General features: G+C 39.2%; 1 protein-coding gene across 1 annotated transcript in view; it reads left to right on the top strand.

Moving 5' to 3' along the window:
* PLD1 (phospholipase D1) overlaps positions 1–20383 on the top strand; it is a 205176-nt gene that overhangs the window by 145521 nt on the left and 39272 nt on the right. The window contains 4 exon segments of the mRNA XM_030328933.1: positions 1583–1693; positions 4110–4198; positions 16533–16646; positions 18927–18976. Of these exon segments, the coding sequence (XP_030184793.1) occupies positions 1583–1693; positions 4110–4198; positions 16533–16646; positions 18927–18976 (364 nt within the window).

Genomic DNA, 20383 nt, shown 5'->3' with positions numbered 1-20383 from the left:
CGACGAGCCACCCAGGTGTCCCATTATGAGTTTTCTTTTGAGATATTTGCCTATTGCTGTTCACAATTAAATTTTCCAACTACATATTCATCTGATAAAATTAGTAAATGTTTCAAGGAAACTATTTTGTAATAAAATACCTCATCAGTAATAAAGGAATAACATTTTGAGGATACATAATCGATGATGTTAGTAAGTACTAGTTTGAATTTAATTAGTGTTATAGAGGCAATTTTTAAAGCTATTGATTAGATCAAGAATTTAACCAACTTTATATATAACAGACATAAAACCATTATGTACTAGATTGCTTTATACATTCTAATAATGTGGAGCCATTCTTTTATTTTCAATTTCAGTTGGACCTCATGAGACAGTTTCAATTATCATTTCAGATCAGGAGGAGCAAATAGTGATCTTCTGCAATGTCATGCTACTGCTCAAGGAGTAGTAATGAGTATCTGTTTACTGAGCACCTACTGTATGCTTAACATAATATTTTTGAGCACCCTACTGTAATGCCTAACAGTGTCCTGAAGTCTAGTTAGAAGGCTGGAAAAGTGACCAACAGTGGTTCTTAGTGCTGCAGGTTTGCATGTCCTCCAGACCACCCTCCTGTGCACAGCCCCCAGTGTACTGTCCAGCGTCTCTGACAGGATCTGCCAGAGCTCAAATGGCATCCTCTAAGGGTTCTAATTAATAAGCAATACCACATACTAAGTAACAGGCCTCCTGCACACTTCTCAGAGATTCATTTCATCCTCTCCACAACCCTATAAAATAGATATTCAACTTAATAAAACAGAAATATGAGGCACCAGGAGGTTGAGAAACTTGACCAGGATCAAAGCTACAAAGTGGTTGGGCTAAGCTTTGAACTAGCTGATCCCACTAGGTATCAGCGTACTTAACACATACTCAGGCACCTGAGCTGGAAGCTCTTGATGTAATCCAGGTGGGAGCAAGTGAGTGTCTGAATAGAGGGAGGCAGTAGGACTGAGAAAGATGAACAATGAAGAAGCATACCAAGAATCAGACAGCCGATTAAAGCCGCAGTCAAGATTATATGTCTAAATGAATCTATTGGCATTTTAAAAGGTATTCATCTGAGCACTATTTGGGGAAAAAGGAATCAGCACATTATCACGTCAGAGCTAGGATGACTATATCACATGACTCAAACCAGGACACTTTGGAGAGTAACGGTGGTACTATTAATAAATAGTAATTGTGGAACCATCATGGAAAAAGAATACCAATGGTCACCCTACTCATAGCCCCCAAAAGAGCTACTTTTGAAAGACTCTCGGTAGAAACCACACTTTGTGGTTTGCAGTGTTGACAAAATAATTCTGGGTGGAGGAGGATATTTTCAGGATTTGATTTCTAGCTGGGCTCCTTCCTTATGGATTATGTCCAAGGACCAGTTTCCCACCCATCTACTCTACTTGGCCCACACATGACACCCACGCCACTCACACACAGTCATTCGGTTGTATAGAAGAAAAAGGATTGATTTCATTGTATTAACACATCTGGTGTCATCTCAATTGTTTACTCATTTCTGATTGCTGCCTTACAGTTGCTCCGCTCTGCTGCTGATTGGTCGGCTGGTATAAAGTACCATGAAGAGTCCATCCATACTGCTTATATCTATGTGATAGAGAACAGCAAGCACTATATCTACATAGAGGTAAGTCCTGCTCATGTAAACTAGTAGGACAACCTGCCTTCCCATAAATAGCTCACAGACACTGCAGGGTCCCCAAACTCAGGATCTGCTACATTAATCAGCCTATGTTGAGATGTGAATTCAGGTAACCTGAATTTTTACCTCCCCAGCATACCTGACACTCACTTTGTGTTTTCATTAACTCAGGACTCTAATAGGAGTCCCCCAAGTTCTTGTTATTAAAATGTATCAACTCACTATGATATTATTAGCCAGAAATACCATAACATGGATGAATACATTTTTTACTTGTCTTGAGTTGGAGGGTCCAAGTGTAAGGCGTGTGCTGCTTCAGGAGAGCACATACAAGGGTAATTTACAAAAATGGAGACCACTGGATGCCTCTGGTTTGGCGATATTGGAATAGGGAGAGTATAAGGAAGGAACATAGAAAAAGGAAGATGTGAGAATATTGAAGGCATGTACCCTTTTCTTCATCCTCTATGAACCATTTAAAACTTTTGTCAGATGTCAGAGTTTGTGTTCAGAGAATAGGAGAAAATCTAGAGACCACTGGGTTTAGATTGGGACCTAACTCAACTTCAAAGGAGATATAAAGCTAGCTCAGAGCATGTAGAAAATCCTGAAAAAAAAAGTCACGATAATGTAAAAGTAAGTCAGAGCACATCTTTTGGTCTTTATTTTAGTCTTGTCTTTCCCATTGAACTTTTTTTTTTCTTTTGTAATATGTGGAGGGAGATGAGTTTCCTGGAGAAAATCATCCTAACCCTATATTCCTTCCCATTGAGTCTGGGCCTCTGCCTTCCATGCAGTGACTACTCACTAAGGGTGAGGAGGAGAGAATTAGACCTCTATTTCATAGTCCTGGAGAAAGAGAAGTTGATTACAAATATTAGCAGGACCAAATGCAATACAGTATTCTGGATGGGACTATGCAACAAAAAAAGGACTCTGAATATCAAAGTCTGGAGCTTTGTATTAATACTAATACAATTAGTATTATTAATTTCAACAATTATACCATAACAATATAAGATATTAATGGCTGCCTCATCCATTACCCAGAATCCTTTTGCTTTAATCTCTTTTTAGTAGCATAAGTCAGCCTTTCTTATTAATGCTACCACGGTCTTAAATGAGGTCAGTAATGCCATGTGGATACACATGGCTGTGGACACAAACCTTGTGGTTAACACCTCTAGCAGAGGTAAGTGGTTGGCATTTACCCTGCTCTCCCCAAAAAGGAAGAACAGGCCATGGCATGTGGCCATGTTTACAGCTGAGGAATGCTGAGCCTCTCTGTAATATGAATTCAGAAAAACAAACATGGTTTGGTTGCCACTGAAATTTTTGTTTGATGCCTTAAGGGGAAACGGATTCTCAAATGAATTCCCACACAATGTCTTCTGGTAAGTTTGTCTTATGGAGGCAGTTTACAGACTTCTGTACTTAAGTATAAAAACAAGTAAACTAGTAAAAGTGATGATGTTGCAAAGGGATGATAACCATAGTTTGAGTCATTGCTTATATGTCTCTTTAAGATGATTAGCAAAGATTACTTTGTGATGATGAGACTTATAAATCACAAATATATTACAACAGTGTATATAAATATGTAGTAGTGATAATATTTGTACCTAATTACTAACATCCCCTTTATGCAGCAACTAAATCTTTTATACCAATATGATGATAATGTCTTGCCCTAGTTTTTTGGTAAAAATTTTAAAGAATATTTTATAGGTAAAAGAATAGTATAGATTACTTAAGCAAAAAGGAAAAATATTTCTTTTTCCGTTTTATTGGTTTATTTATATATATGAAACGTACTTGTGAAAGAGATTTGAAGCTACTTAAAATAGATGTTCGGAAATAATAAGAGAGCCAACAAATGAGACAAGGCAAGAGAAGATACTAGGAGATATAGAGGATGGACGGAGAAAATTAGACCAGGATTCTGCCGTCTACCCTGCTAGAAAGGTAAACTTAGCACGAAACAGAATGCTTACCAATATAGGATTTTAAATCGTGAGCATTTACACAATACATGTATCTGTAAACCTAATATCCCTATTGATTAAATTTGGAATGTTCCTCCCTTTCTCAAAATGTAAGTGACAAAGAATTCACATGATGAAATACTAGTGCAGCCTCCCATTTGACTAAGGTATTAGATGTGGTGTTACATAGACGTGCATGAGACCCAGAGTTGAGAAGAGGCTTCACTTATTCTCGGCGTCATTTACTTTTCTAAATGATTTTAGTAATAAAAACATGTCTGCTATGTGAAAAAATTTTTTGTAATATCAATGTAGTGTTCGTAATATAGCACACTGTCCATATATATATATGTATGTATATATATATATATTTACTAAGATAAGAAAGACTTATAGGATCACTCTATTTCTTGTAGAACCAGTTTTTCATAAGTTGTGCTGATGACAAAGTTGTGTTCAACAAGATAGGTGATGCCATTGCTCAGAGGATCCTGAAAGCTCACAGGTAACATTTTGGCATTTTGGTAAAAGTGGTTACTGCAAATGATTCTTGCATTTACTACTAAAATGACTTTTGAAAGCCCATTTTAAAATACTGTCTTTTCCTAGCAGGCATAAATTGGGGTCAGCTAGCAGTAGGTTATTGGTTCCTTCAGTCTGATTTCAGTGGCTAAGAATTTTGAGTCCATTTTTGAAGGAATCTGAATTCTTCCAGGGCACAGTCATTTTTTCCTGGCCAGTCTCTTTCCCACGCCGTTAGACTTGTGATTTGATTTATTTAATGGCAGACAGTTACTGTGTTCACTTAAAAATCAAAGCAAAATAGTCATCATATTTTTCCATGAGTTATATTTAAATTCTGGCTACCCTCTGTCCTATTTCTTCGGCTCATGGGATTATTTTTAAAATAGCAGTGTTTTTAAGGTATGACCACACAATCCACCCACTTAAAGTGTACAATTCAGTGATTTTAGTATACTTTTAGTATACTTAGTTTTAGAATATTCATCACCCCAGAAAGAAACCCTTTATTTATTAGCAGTCGCTACCTAATTCCCCTTATCTTATCCCCCTTGCAACCACTAAACTATTTTCTTTCCCCATAGATTTGCCTGGTCTGGGCATTTCATATTAAATGGAATCATACAGTATATGGTCTTTGTGACTGACTTCTTTCACTTAATTTAATGTTTCCAAGACTCATCTATGTTATAGAATGTTACCAGTATTTCATTTATATTTATTGCCAGGTAATATTCCATTTTCTGGATATACCACATTCTATTTATCCATTTGGGATGTTTCCACTGTTTGGCAATTGTGATTAATGCCGCTATAAACATCGTGTATTAGTTTTTATGCAGATATATCTTTATTATTCTAGGGGTAGAATTGCAGGGTTATATGGAAATTCTATGCTGAACATTTTGAGAAACTGCCAGGATATTTTCAAAAACAGCTACACCATTTTATATTTCCATAGTGTATGAGGGCTCCAATTTCTGTATCACTGCCAGTAATTACTATCCTCTCTGTTTTTTATTATAACCATCTTTTTTTTTTTTTTAATTTTTTTTTTTCAACGTTTATTTATTTTTGGGACAGAGAGAGACAGAGCATGAACGGGGGAGGGGCAGAGAGAGAGGGAGACACAGAATCGGAAACAGGCTCCAGGCTCTGAGCCATCAGCACAGAGCCCGATGTGGGGCTCGAACTCACGGACCGCGAGATCGTGACCTGGCTGAAGTCGGACGCCTAACCGACTGCGCCACCCAGGCGCCCCTATAACCATCTTAATAGGTGTGAAATGATATCTCATTGTGGGTTTGGTTTGAATTTACCTAATGACTAATGAATGATGTTGAGTATTTTTGTTTGTTAGTTGGCCATTCCGTGTATTATCTCTGGATAAATAGATATTCAGATTTCTTGGCCATTTTTTAATTAGGTTGTCTTTTTATTGTTGAGTTGTGAGAGTTCTCTTATGTATTCTAGATACAAGTGTCCTATCAGATTTATGATTTGCAAGTATTTCCTCCTATTCAGGCTGTTTTCTACTTTCTTCATGCTACCTTTTTTTTTCATAGTACCTTTTGAAACACAAGTTTTTCATTTTGATAAAGTCTAGTTGATCTGTTTTTTTCTTTTGTCACTTCTGCTTTGGTGCCAGGGCTACAAAGTCACTGCCTAATGCAAGACCATGAAGACTTAACACCCCTTTTCTTCTGAGAATTTTGTAATTTTAGCCCTTACACTTAGGTCTTTGATTCATTTTGAGTTACTTTTCATACATGATGTGAGGTAGGGGTCCAACTTCATTCTTTTGCACAGGAATATTCACTTGTTCCAGGGCCGTTTGTTGAAAAGACTGTTCTTTCCCCACTGAATTGTCTTGGCTCCCAGGGTACTTCTTTTTACGGCTGATTTTAATTCTGTGTAGAAGCAGCAAAATACACAAACAATACCATTACATTTTATTATTTCAACTCATTAAACACAGGCAGTAGAGAATGGTAAGTACATACCCATTTGGGAATTCAAACATTTTTGTACTTTGAGCATAACATGGTACTTTAATATCCTCTTTTTAAACATAGTATGTGGGGGTTTTTAGATCTAAGAACATTTTGTAACAGTAACTACCAGTATTTTATATGATTTATGGTTTATATTTATACTGTTACTGAATCTTCACAAATACTCTTCAAAGTAGATCATATAGTCTTGTTGTTGTTATTGTTGTTGCTGTCCCCATTTGTAGAGTTAAAAACTAAGATTCAAGAGGTGATGTGGCTGGACTAAGCCACTAACAACAATAGGCAAACATGGCTTTAAGCTCAAGTCTTTGGACTGCCAAGCCAGTGCCTTCTCCCATACCACGTAACTTCAGTTCATTGCCAGATAGATTTGAGACCCCTTCAGGGTTGCCACCTAAGTGGGTTGGGCCTTTATGTCCCCTCTTCCCATTGAACCAGTCATCAGGTACAGGCCCACTCGAGGAACATGACCTTGGGTGAGGCAGGTCGCTTTGACCAAGGAGTGCAAATCCGGGAGAAGGACTTCACTGTGAGTGAGTAGCCAGCAGCCAGCACTCTCCATAAGGGAGTGCTGTCTTGAGCCCATGGTGAGGGCATTTAGGCAGCACACCACAGTACCCACCACATCCTGCAAGGTATACCATAGATCTCGCCATTTACTACACGTCAAAATCACCATTTGACTTTTACAAAAATCCAGGGAGCTGGACTCCATCCAGACTTGCTGGGTCAGAATTTCCTGGAGTGGGGCCCAGGCACTTGTATTTCATAATGGTCCACAGGTAACTCCAGGGCAAAGTCAAGACGGCTCAGTACTCACCTAGAACAGCACGTATAGCCATAAACATTGATGATGATCTGTGCTTTTACAGGTGACTTCTATCTTTTGCCTTCTCATATACTTTTTTTTTTTTTAAGAAAGTTACCATGGCATCTGTTTCTGAGATAACTTAAAATCGGCTTGTTTACAGTTAAACGTAACCGCATACACCAAGATTTCTTGCATCGTGCCAGTCTCTCAATTCTGTGGGTCAATTTATGTCTAATTTACAAAATTAAATTATTCTGTTAACTCTTGCATTTCATTGATGCAGGGGTATCCGCTTTATCTATAAAGCACATTTGACAAAAGAGAAAAATATTTTTTTTCATGAAATTGATATAAGTCGCAGAAATCCATTAAGTTGACAAATGAGCTCACTGGGCCGAGCAGTGAGTGGTGAATATTGTAATGGTGATCAGTTAATAAGGAGACTGGGCTGAATCTCAGCTTCACTCATCTGAGTTATTAGTTCCCTACAGTACATGTGTTAATAAGTACCTGCAAGATTTGTTTTCAAAGGCTTTGGGAGCCTGAAAGAGCATTTTTCTTTACCATATTAATTTGTCTTTAAAAATCTGGACTTCTTCTAAAATCACAGTATTTCAGGACTGTAAAGAACTTGCAGTTATTTTCTGATTGACTATTTCCCAGTGATCCTATGAGCTGCTTCTGAAAGGAATGGGGATCTGTAGTGAGAGAGCATTGTAGGGTAGCATCTGCTGCAGATTGTATCTCACACTTGGAAGTTCACAGAGCACGTTAAAGATGCAATTTCAAGCCTACTCTGTAGAAAACGAGCAGCGAGTCCGTTGAATTGCGTATTAACTGTGTGTTATTTAGCTCTGATGTCTCAGTGGTCTCCCTTTCTTTGACAGTCACATTTTAAAGGGTATGGATGTCGCACATAAAATTTTTCGTGGCTATCCATATGTATCCTGGAAATATATTTTACGTTTCCCCCCTTCTCTGCATCTCCACATTATTGTTCATCTCCTGTGTTCATTGTAGCTATAGAATATGTTTTAATAATTCCAAGTCTGTGACCTTGTATTCTTAGGAGAGGGAGGGGTGGGATTAAAAGGCTCATCTTGCAGCCTGCCTGCAACGGGGCTCCCTGCTTTCACTGAGGGCCGTGGTGTACCATGCCCAAGTTCACCCCCTTTCTTCCTTCATTGACTTCTCTGTGCTCCACTCTTCTGAGACTCCGAACTTCCCTGCCAAGGTCACATGCCTAGCAACAAGTATAATTTTGGCTGTTGGAAAAAGAATAGAATAAAGCACAAAGCAGATGGAGGGAAATGACAGTCAGCATTCAGCCAGGCCTGACCAAGGAACACAGGCTCTCTTCCAGGTCCCTCCCACCCTGGAAAGATCAGAGTCTTTGAATTGCCAACTCCCTCAACTGAGCTGAGACTTTATTTTTCTGCCAGTGCTGGACTCCAGGGAACACCAATTCCCTGTTGTGAGTTCTCTGCTTTCCTCACTTCCTCCTGGTTCCTTCTCAACAGCCATAATTCTTTGCAGAAATAGGTTTTTGCAAAGCTTTCACGCTCTGATCCATGACCTAGAGCCTCAGAACATTGCTCATTCCATGGTGAACTGAGAGTAGCTATGGGAATCTCTGCAGAAATCAAAAGGTCTGCTCTAATTAGTAAAACTGTCTTGGCTCCCAACCCGCTGGAAGCCCGTCTTTAACAACTCAAATCTGACTGGAGGTCAGGGAGAAGAAATCATTATCCGTTGTCTAAAGTCAACGGGTTTATGCCATATTTGAAGAAGCCAAGAGAAAGAGCTGGAACTGACTGATCCAGGTAGAAATTTTACGTGCCCTGAATGAATTGTTTCTGAGGATGAAACAGTTTTGCTTACGGAAACTTGACATGCATAATCCTGCTGCCTTGACAAACAGGAAGCGAGGGAGTGCATTTTGCACTGTTATCAACAGAGTTGATACATACAGTGAAGACAGGCAATGGATTTAACGCCTCAGCATTTTCATATTAAACTGCAGTGAGAGATACAATCTTACACTACGGTGAAAAATACCCAATTTTGAAAACTGTTCAAATTCTTCATGCTTCCTCTAACTGTAGAGTAGTGCCAGATAGTGCTTGCAGTTTGCCCACGAGTGAGTGGTATGGAAAATGTTCCTCTGGGGAATCTGAAATTATTTGGGGACCAGGTGTCTTAGGACTTGGCTTCTTTTCAACTCTGTTGTCTCCAGGTATGTGACCTTTTGAGCAATGTCCGTTTAACTTCCGGACGCTCTGTTCTTTTCACTAACAAAGAAAACAATACCTGTTCTGCCCAGCTTTGAAAACCATAGCACATCAATTTGTGGAAGAAACTCTTACATTATTTCCAGGAAATTCATCTTCTGGAAATATGCTAGCTCACCGTACAGTTGAACAAGGATCTAGAAGCACTATATTCAAATCAGCTGTTTCAGAAATACTATTTATGGTAGAAACAGAAATGTTTTAATTAAAGAGATGTTTAAAGTGACTTATTTTAAATTGTTAGATAGCAACTGCTGGACAGGTAAGCTTTACTTTGGTTTTCTACCTCTGGTGCTTCATTATTGATGCAATAAACTTCCTCCCCCTGATATAAAATAAGGCACTCAGTAGCATAACATGAATTCAGTTCTGCTTTGTTTTAATTTTAGGTACTATTTCTTTATTACTCTTTGAAGGCGTGCAGGCTTTCTCATTGAAATCAGTGGTTGTAGATTGAATTAACGATGTTACCCGGTAATTCTTGAGTCTCTCTACATCGGAGGTACTTTACATGCATTGCTTCATTTAATTCACACACCTACCTTATGAAGTGGATGTGTAAGCTTTCCCATTCTACAGATGAGACAGTGGAGCCCAGTGAAGTGAGGTAACCCGCGTGAATCCGTCACACAGCTGTCGATGACGGGAACAGAGACTGAGACCTGAGACCGTGTCTCTAGGAACTTTACCTTGTACTCTCCACCACTCAGCTACAAAGCTTCCCTCATTTCAAGGGAAGTAGAAATGTTCGAGTACTAAGCCTCCCAGAAATCTATGAGAGAAACTTTATTTTAAAAATAAAGAAATCAGGGGCGCCTGGGTGGCGCAGTCGGTTAAGCGTCCGACTTCAGCCAGGTCACGATCTCGCGGTCCGTGAGTTCGAGCCCCGCGTCAGGCTCTGGGCTGATGGCTCGGAGCCTGGAGCCTGTTTCCGATTCTGTGTCTCCCTCTCTCTCTGCCCCTCCCCCGTTCATGCTCTGTCTCTCTCTGTCCCAAAAATAAATAAACGTTGAAAAAAAAAAATTAAAAATAAAGAAATCAGATGAACGTTTAATTTTTTTTTTAAGTAATTGCATGATAGATGAAAAGTTATTTGGCTTAAAGAAAAGTCTGCCTCCTACAATTACCCTGTCCTATAATTTGTGTACCATGCTGGGTATGTTTCAGAAGCACTGTCTTAAAGAAATTTAAACGTGGTTCTAATAAAAAGAACACAAACCACGTAGAATAAGTATGCCGATGGCTGGTTTCACATTTTTTTTTTCTTGTAGGCTAACCTCGAAGCTTTGTAAAATACCTGGAGGAGAGGTTACACTGGGGCAGAGATGACAGTCAATCATGGCAGGAGAACATTTGATTTAGATTATTTAACTGCTTTTATTTGATTCCAAGAATTATATAAATGGCAATCTCAGAAGATAGAGAGATGTAAAGATTAGCACAGGGCAGAGGCCAGCAGTCATTTTGTAGGATCTTATTTGGGGGCAACTGAAGGACCTGCCTGACAAAGCTTATCAAGTTGAGAGTGAAGTCTTAGTCAGACGTGCTGGGCTAACAACCTTCAACGTCCTGACATTTAAAAGCTTTTGTTTCCAAAAGATAAGCAATGAAAATAATTATATGTGTGTGTGTGCACAATATGTATCATGCCATAATCTATAAAGTTGAACACGTAATATGCAAAGTCACTGCTAAATAGGGCCAGCATTTCTAGTGGACCAGCAGCGATTTTAGCCAACTCCCTCATTTACAGATAAGAAAACTAAAGCCTGGAAAGGGCTACTGCGCTTTATAAGATTTGCCAAACACACAATAAAATGGTTTATGTCCCAAACCACAGAGAAGGCTACGGATCCAGTTGTCACATAACCAATGCCACTACGGTATAATGTTCTCTCCACAAAAATACTACGCCCCGAGCACAGTCCTCAGTTCTGGCAGCATTCACTGCTGCAAAATCTACAATGATAGGATTTATACCAGCTGTCGAAGTTTATGGCAATGAAATGTGATCTATAAATTCCAAATTCTCAAAAAGCAAAGCATCTCATCACTGGAGAAGCATGACGAGCTCCTTAGGGGCCTTCTTACAGATCCTGATACCCCGCTCCAGGCAACCCCACTTCTGCCGATGGCCCTCTGTGGTGAGGAGGGAAGTGGGGATGAAGGAGGGAGGGGGTTTTTCCTGAGAAGAACAAGGAGGGAAATGTAGAGGAGCGCCATGACCATATATATGGTGAATTAGCACTCTGATTTTAAATTTTTTTTTTTTTTTTTTCAACGTTTATTTATTTTGGGGACAGAGAGAGACAGAGCATGAACGGGGGAGGGGCAGAGAGAGAGGGAGACACAGAATCGGAAACAGGCTCCAGGCTCCGAGCCATCAGCCCAGAGCCTGACGCGGGGCTCGAACTCACGGACCGCGAGATCGTGACCTGGCTGAAGTCGGACGCTTAACCGACTGCGCCACCCAGGCGCCCCAGCACTCTGATTTTAAAGGTGCGGGCAACATTACAGCAATCAGAAAAATGGAAAATATTAAAGGTCTCACACTCTCACCACCCTAAAAATTCACTTTTTACCTATTTCCTTTTTGTCCATATTAATATACGTATATTTTCTGTTGAGTTGTGATTTATTTCCTTTTTCTGTAGCTCACCTGGATTTTGGTTTCAAATCCCATTTCCACACGATAGAACTAAATTTAGTTTAGTCACATCCTGATAAATGTGGACAAATTCAGTGATTCCTTGCTATTTCTGCTCCATACACCATCAGTCAGGTGTTACCTGGCCTCTCCTCCCCTCTCTGCCCCGACACACCCCACCCTTGGTATGGATGGTAAGGGGTCCTAGATCTTTGGGAAGAGGCTTCCAGCCCTCAGTGTTGATGTGCCTTGGGCCCATTCTGGAGCCTGCTGACTGTGACATAGGGGCCTCCACCTTCTCCTTTCAGATCTGCCTTTCCTCTGCTCCTCTGTTGCTGCCACATCATGTGGGCTGGTGGACCTTTCTCTGGGGTTCTCTGAGAAGCAAGACTATATTTCACGCTCAGATCCTCATGGCTCCCCTATCCTGCTGACAGGTGATGAGGTCTATCCTGTTCTCCCTGGAATTCTGCTTAAGGGTGAAGGGCAGGATACCATCACTCTTATTTCTGTATACTCTTGGCTGAGCTCAAAGGATCTCTACCTGGTCAATAGAAGTCGATATCTTGTGTCCTGTTTCCTTTGTGAGAGTGCCATCCTGGGGGCAGTACCTGCTTCGTATCTGTAGTCACAGGGTGGGGGAAAGGTAATTCATTTAAGGGACAAGTTATTTCCTATTTCATGGTATCAGCCCGCACATCTGTAATTGTCTTGTAATTGTAACTTTGCATTCGGGCCATTTTAACACAGTACTGGAAGTATTTTGCTATTAAGTCATGATGGTGGTCATTTTTAGTGGTTGCAAAATGTTCACTCTTTGAGTGGCTATAACATAATTTAGTTAACTACCCCCCATTATTGGACATTGATTTCCAGTTTTCAGATATACATAGCACTGCTATAAGAGTTTATGAGTTTTGAAAGAAAACTTATTTTAACCAAAAGCCCAAAAATACAATTTTATAAAATTGTTCTGAACTGCAGTGGATGAAATGATTGCTTCATATATGATGGCTTGGAGCCCATTAGCTCTTACCTTGTTTTTAAGATCATAAGTAATTCTGCCCATTAGGGGCTCAGGTTGTTGCCCTAACCTGATGCCTATCCTTTGCACCACCCCAACTTTATGAGGATGCAGTGTTTCCCTGGCAGAAGAACTATTGTCTTCTGGGGATTGGATCCAGGAAGGAGAGTGGACATAATATCGAGTAGAATTTTCTCTTCATTGGCTTAAACTTAGCCACGATTTTATGGTTTGAAATTCAAGAGCCCCTTTTTTCTACAACAGTGAAAATCTAAGTCATTTCTCCTAACTTGCTGAACACAGTTTAAAAATTTCATCATTCAGGAAATTGAAGAACTACTGCATTGGAAAAAGGCAAAGACCCAGATAGAGAGCTAACAGAGTCCTAAGAACAAGAAAATGTGAACCTTCTGATTCTCACAAACTAAATTGGCAAGAATATTTTATCTGAAGATAAAGAGTTTTATAGGACATTTCTCAGTATCCTACTGAAATCTCTAATTGATATGGGTATGATATGAGATCTCCATTTTGAGGTCATCTCAAAATAATAAATAATCTCAAAATAATAAAACACAATGATAAAAGGGAACCATGTTTACAAACAGAGTCACAAACCCATGATGTTCAAGACCAGCAATCCCACTCCTAAGTGATATTCATGTTTCACAAATGTGAAAAATGATTTATGGGGGTCAGAAGACATAGCAAAATAGATACTTTGAAATAATAAAAAAAAATTGGAAACAATTTAAATGCCCACCAATAGAGAGCTGCTTTAAATATTATGGAAAAGATGTACGGGGAATACTGTATCACTATAATTAAAAAACGGACAAATCTCTATGTACAGATATATAAATAAAAATAACATTCATAAAAGTGTTTATAGTAGTCTAGCATTTGAATAGAAGAAAAATACATATACTTATAAATTCATAGACTATTTCTGAAAGAACATGGAAGGTAGTAGGAGTTGCCCTCAGGGAGGGGAAACAGCACCTGGGGACAATGGAGAGAAAGAGAATTTTTTTTCCATCATATAATCTTCTACCTCTTCTATTTTGTACTATGAGCATGTGTTACCCAGTGGGAATATCATTTATTTGATGATTCCTCAAAAAGTTAAGCATAAAATAACCACATGACTAGGCAATGCCATTCCTGGGGATATTTCAGAAGAACTGAAAACAGGGACTGAGATCTATATACCTGTGTTCACTGCAACATGATTCACAATAGCCTAAAGGTGGAAACAACCCCGGTGCCCATCAACAGATGCCTGGATAAACAAAATGTGCATTGCATATCCAATGCAAGATTATTCAGCCACAAGAAGGAAGGAAATTCTGACAATCTTGAGGATCTTATGCTAAGTGAAATAACTCATACATGAAGGACAAATATTGTATGATTCCCCCTAGAGGAAACATCTAGAATGGCAAATTCATAGAGACAGAAAGTAGATTGGAGGTTATCAGGGCTTTTCAGGGAGGGAAAATGTGGGAGTTATTGCTTAACAATCACAGTTTCTGTTTAGAGTCATGACAAAGTTTTAGAAATAGAATCGTGATGGTTGCACAACATGTGACACTCATTACTATCACTGTATGGTATACTTAAAAATGGTTAAAATGGCTAATTATGTGTTATATATATTTAGCATGATAAAAATTCACATAACATGTAATTTAAAGAGAAACTTATTGTAAGTTTCGCAGCTTGATCTCTTCTGTGCCCAAGGCTTCCCAGAAACAAACATTCTTCCAACCCGACCCTAGTCTCCCAAAGCATAGAGTACTGAGTGCATAACATGTGCAGGGATCCTCTGTGGGGCACTGCCCCAAATAGAAAGATATGTGGACGTACATCCTGTGTTTCAAAAGAGCTTATCACATAGCCTAGGCAGCAGATCCGTGTGTCACCATCGTGTAAAGCAAAAAGGCTGAATAGACAACAGCTGAATAGACATCTGTGCCGTGTGCCTTGGGAGTCCAGAGGCAGGAGCAAACCAGCTTTGACTGGAAGATTCAGGATGACTTGACCAAGGAAAGTGCCTTTTAGCTGCCTTGGAGGGAGAAGTGGGAGTCTGTGGGCCGAAAGGGTATTCCTGACTCAGAAAGCAGATGAGCCAACCTTCCTTAGTAGGGAGGTGCACCTCTGAGCAAAGGGCAGTGGTCTGGCACTGGACAATGGGTCTGTGAGGATCCAATGGAAGGCGATTCTGGAAAGGCAGTTGAGGCCAGATAGTGTCAGTTTTTAACTGTCTGGTTTAACTCATTTTGACTTTTAAATGCTGGTGATGGGGGAAATGGCTTAGGTATGTTTTCTGTTCTTTCCCACTATCTCATTTACCATTTAAGGCTGTGAGCCTCTTACCCTTATCAGGAAGAGAGCTTGAGGAGTTTACATTCTTGAAAATTCATTTTTTCCAACTCAAACTATGTTTGCCATCTAGTGATTAATCCGTGCCATTGCAACAACCTACTTGTGATGCCTTGGTCCTCAGCGCTGCGGTTAAGCTCAGGGGCCCACAGACTCCATTGTGTTGGCTATCACTTCTGCCCTGAACTTCACCTTCCACGAGCCCTGATACATACATTGGTGTTTGGAGACATTGTAATGACATCCGACCCCTCAAAGAGTAGTAGTAATACTCACATGAAAGAAAAATGTAGTTGTTTTGAAGAAAATGAACCTTAGAAATTAAGTATTAAGAGAAGTTTAAATAGCAGCACCTTTGTGTGAATATGGATGTCTCAGATCTCTGGACAAGACTTTTCGACCACAACAGATACCACAATCATTTCCAGCTTCCACTTCTTCCTCTGTATCCCATAAATGGAGGCAAGGACTTTAACAGCTTTGCCTCCAAATAGTGATACCTGTTTGAACATGATTCTCCAAATTTTGTACTTTCTGAATGGAGTCTAAGTAAGTAGCCCCACTTCCTTCTTTTATTTGTTACATTATGGAGTAGCAAAGGCTACTCAAAGACTATTCTTTCAAAGGCTGGCCTCAGTCAGTTGGAACAGTCGGCCAAGAAATGATGCGTTATATATGCAGAGGATTTAAAATCATCAGTCACTCAGGATTCTTGAAGGGCGCAGGATAACATTTTGCAGCAGAACCAGTTTTCAGAGCTGGATCAGAGTTTCTAAGCAATGATGACACGACTTGTCATACATAAAATTATTACGATGATGTCTTTTTCAAAACTTTGTTGCAAGCCCCACCCCACCTTCCGTGGGTCCACGCATGGGTTGCTTTCAGTGGATTTTGTCCTAGGAAAAATTATGCTGTAGAAAGAGTAGACTTCCCACTCTACTGCCAAGTTCAGCTGTTTTTTTTAGGTTGTTATGAATTGTTACCTGGATAACAGCTTCTGGCCTCCAATCCAACGGCACCTTCCAAGCCCCGAAATGTGATAGAATGTATTGTAGGAAGCCATTAGCTCAATCTCTAAAACCGTATGAACTGCCTACCTATATCATTTTTTGGTGAATCGCTCTGCATCTGACTTTTGTAGGGAAAACCAGAGATACCGGGTGTATGTTGTGATACCGCTGCTGCCAGGATTTGAAGGAGACATTTCAACGGGTGGAGGAAATGCTCTGCAGGCAATAATGCACTTCAACTACAGGTGCCAAAGTTCTAAAGTCGTCTGTTTTCAGCTTTCTATCAGTCACGCGTGTAAGCTGGTGAAAGGAATGGAAATATTTCCCCACATCTATTCAGGGAGTGTTGAACAGATGAACACTTTATTTTACTTTCGAATCTTGGCCTGTTTACTAGTTGATAAAATTCAAATAGAGCCTAAAATCATAAATGGCAGGCCTGGGACACATGGCGAATATAAAAAGAACTAAAATATAAAGCTGTCTTTTATACTCATTGCCTATACACAAGACATACATATACATAGATCTTATAAATGGAGACAAAGACTTTATATATATATATATATATATATATATATATATATATATATGTATATATGTATTATATATGTATTATATATATGTATAGGCATATGTATAATATTGATTTAAAAATTATCTGTAAGCCACCAGAGAGTTATTGAGCTTTCCATATTATTTGAAGAAAAAAATTAAATTTCCATGTGTTTGTTTATGGTTCTTTAGGTAGCAAGTTTTTTCACCAAGCTTGGGAATGGTAGACTTTGACAGAAAATGAAGTATGAAGGTTCTTTCCTATCTTCTGGAATTTTAATTCTATTTTCTCTATCACATCTTTGTTAAACTTTTAAGGAAAGTATTAAATCCTATTCTCGATATTCTAAAAAGCAGAATTGCCATATTCACTTGAAAAAGACCCGTGAAGCTTCAGACTTGGCCAGTAGAGCGATATGAAGAGGGTTAAGAGGTATATCTGGTGAGCAGACAGAGAGGTAGTGTAGAAAGTGATGGGAAGGCACCCCTAACATTCTGTCTTGGTCACGTAGCTGGAAAAGAGAATGGGAGTGAAGAGGTAAGTGAACAGGCCTGGGCATGAGTCCCAGCGCCCAGTTACAAGCTCTGGGACCTAAGATACAAAAGAACCCTGCTGAGCATCACAGTTGTATGAAGTCAAAGCAAGGACGGGAACCTGGATGTTTTCTTTTAATATCCCTTGTTTTTCAGAACCACCTGTAATTTCCCACCTTTCTGATCAAACCCTTTTGTGAGGGAGGAGACAATGAGGCCTGGCTCAAAACCCCCAGTGTGTAAAGCAGTTAAGGTCTCAGGAGCTTGGTCAAATTAGGGGTAGGGGCTTACATGCCTTCCTGCTGCCCTCCCCCATAATACCCCCTGCAGGATCTGAGGGTCCTCTAGGCACAATTGTGGTCACCACTGTGGTGATTTTTTTTAATCCTCTTGTTTCTTACTGACTGAGTTATTTCTATCAACCAGGATTTCAAGTAAAGATTTTTTTTGTTTCTTCTGGGGTAATTTTGCCTGGTTACAGTAAGAGAGAACTTTAACTATGCTTTGGGATATACACTTTGATTGAAGATTTGCCCATTTCTAATATTACCTGATTTATAACATGACAAACAAAGCTTTTCAAGTATTTAAGGCACTGACATAATGTTTAATTGGATTTTATCCACTTCATTTGCCATTCTAATATTATTTTTGGAATATTGTCAGTTGTAATTATTTTCTATGACTTTTCCTGGGTTTGAACCAGCTGAATGAAATAACATGCTTGGCTTTTGTTCAGCAGCTAAAATTCTAACCTTTTATTATGCAAAAACATCTCTATTTGCTGGCATCATCTTTAAGAATATCAGTATTTCCCAGGGATAACTGTATTTTTAATTACTTCTACAGAACAAGCAGATGGAGCATAGAATTTTTTGTTTTGTCAGTCTTTGTAATTCATTGACTATTATCAGAGTTGTGAAAAACAAAGTCATTAGTGGAGTCAGTTATCTGCAACTATATTTTTCACTTTCAAGGCGTTTGCCGACTTTGCAGGGACAGCCAAGGTGTATAGTTTCTTTAACTCAGAAATTATTCTGCTAAGTGTTTGCCCTTTTTACCTCTGAAAGTAACGTGAGTCTGTAAGTGTTCTCATCTATTGAGTTATTCTAAATTTATCTGAGCTGTCACCAAATTTTCTAAGAGAGAAAGTTCATTCATAGCCCATCTTTTGAAAATAGAATCTCTTTCTGAAATCTAATGTCAGTTTTATGACTTTTCCATTTACTTGCCTCAAAACAACCTGTCCCAGCAGTACCATTACAAAAGTGATATCCCAGGTGGTTTTTTAGCTTCCTAAAAGTCCATGTAGCATCTTCTCTTAAAAGCACTCGTTCTGTTTTTGCTTGGGTTAGGACTATACTTCACAGATACTGCAGTTGGGATTGGTTCCTTTGAAACCTCTGTAATTATTTCTTTCCTTTCCATGTGTTCAGAACCATGTGCAGAGGAGAAAATTCCATCCTTGGGCAGTTAAAAGCAAAGCGTAAGTAACAGCTTTTATTTTCCTCCACAGTTGTCTTTGGTGACATATCCATAATCATTGTGAAACTCTCTTCACAAGAGGTAGCCCACAAACGTTTAACCGAGATCAATCACTTATTCTCATTAAACTGTCCAAAGCAATGTTCAAATGAGGACATCACAACTTCAGATGCATAGATAATGAAAAATAAGAGCATTTTCATTGTTTACTTTTATTTCTTTATAATAGTTATTTTGATAATAAGTGGGATTTATAAGGCACTTCACAAGGACCCTTCATGTATCTTCTACGATCCTTCACCACAATCCTGGGAAGGAAGCAGGACAAGTATCATTTCTGCTTTAAAGCTAAGGACACAGATGCTGCAAGGTCAACAGGTATTTATGCGGCCTCTTGTTATACAGAGGTCCCCAGGTTGTCACAACACTGTCTTATATTTAGAGAAGAAAACCAATTGTATTTATTTTATTTTGCCACCATACACTGACTAAACCTTTGAAGGTATTGTACTAGAGGCAAATAAATAAGAAAAAAAGCTCACAGTAATACCTTTCACTTGTACAGTTCTTCACATTTTCAAAGGCACTTTCTCAGATATCTTTATTATTTTATTTTATTTTATTTTATTTTATTTTATTTTATTTTATTTTATTTATTTTGAGTGAGAGAAAGAGAAAGCGAGCAGGGGATGGGCAGAGGGAGAGGAAGAGAGAGAGAATCTTAAGCAGGTTCCATGCCCAGCATGGAGCCCGATGTGGGGCTCCATCTCACTACCATGAGATCATGATCTGAGATGAAATCAAGAGTCTGATGTTTAACCAACTGAGTCACCCAGGCACCTAGATATCTTCTTATTCGACCCTTCTTTAAACTCCCACCTACCACATATTGTAACTGTGGGTTTACTTGTCTATTTGTCCTGATGCTAGGTTTAGCACATAGTAGGTCCTCAATAGTCTTCTATATCTTGTACAGTAGGTACAGGAAGTCCCACAAAAGTTAAGCTAGAGTCAGAACCCAAATTCAGTTCAGATGGGATACAGATTGTGAAAACTTGGAGGGCCACATTAAAAAGAACTAGATTTTATCCTGAAGAAGACAAGGTTGGTGGAAGCCTCTGCTTCCTGGAGTGAAACTATCAAGGTGGTGTTTTTATGGAAAGATTCACTTACTGTTGGTAAGCAAAGTAGAGAGAGACTGGTGGCAGGCATAAGATAATGGCACACTGGCAAAGGAAAGAAAGGTTATGTATGAGTACAGCTGGGAAAGAAGACTTGAGGGGATGTGGGAGTAGGAAAGTGAAAGGAGTATCAGATAATCCTGAGAGTTTCCACCAGCTGACCTGGAGAATGGAGCTGCCACAGGGAGGTCTGCAAAAGTCATGAGGAGAAGTCACAATTATATGAG

This window comes from Lynx canadensis, chromosome C2 (assembly GCF_007474595.2).
Source record: "Lynx canadensis isolate LIC74 chromosome C2, mLynCan4.pri.v2, whole genome shotgun sequence".
Classification (NCBI taxonomy): Eukaryota; Metazoa; Chordata; class Mammalia; order Carnivora; family Felidae; genus Lynx; species Lynx canadensis.
The sequence above is the reverse complement of the archived record's forward strand: the minus strand, read 5'-3'. Positions and strand labels throughout refer to the sequence as shown.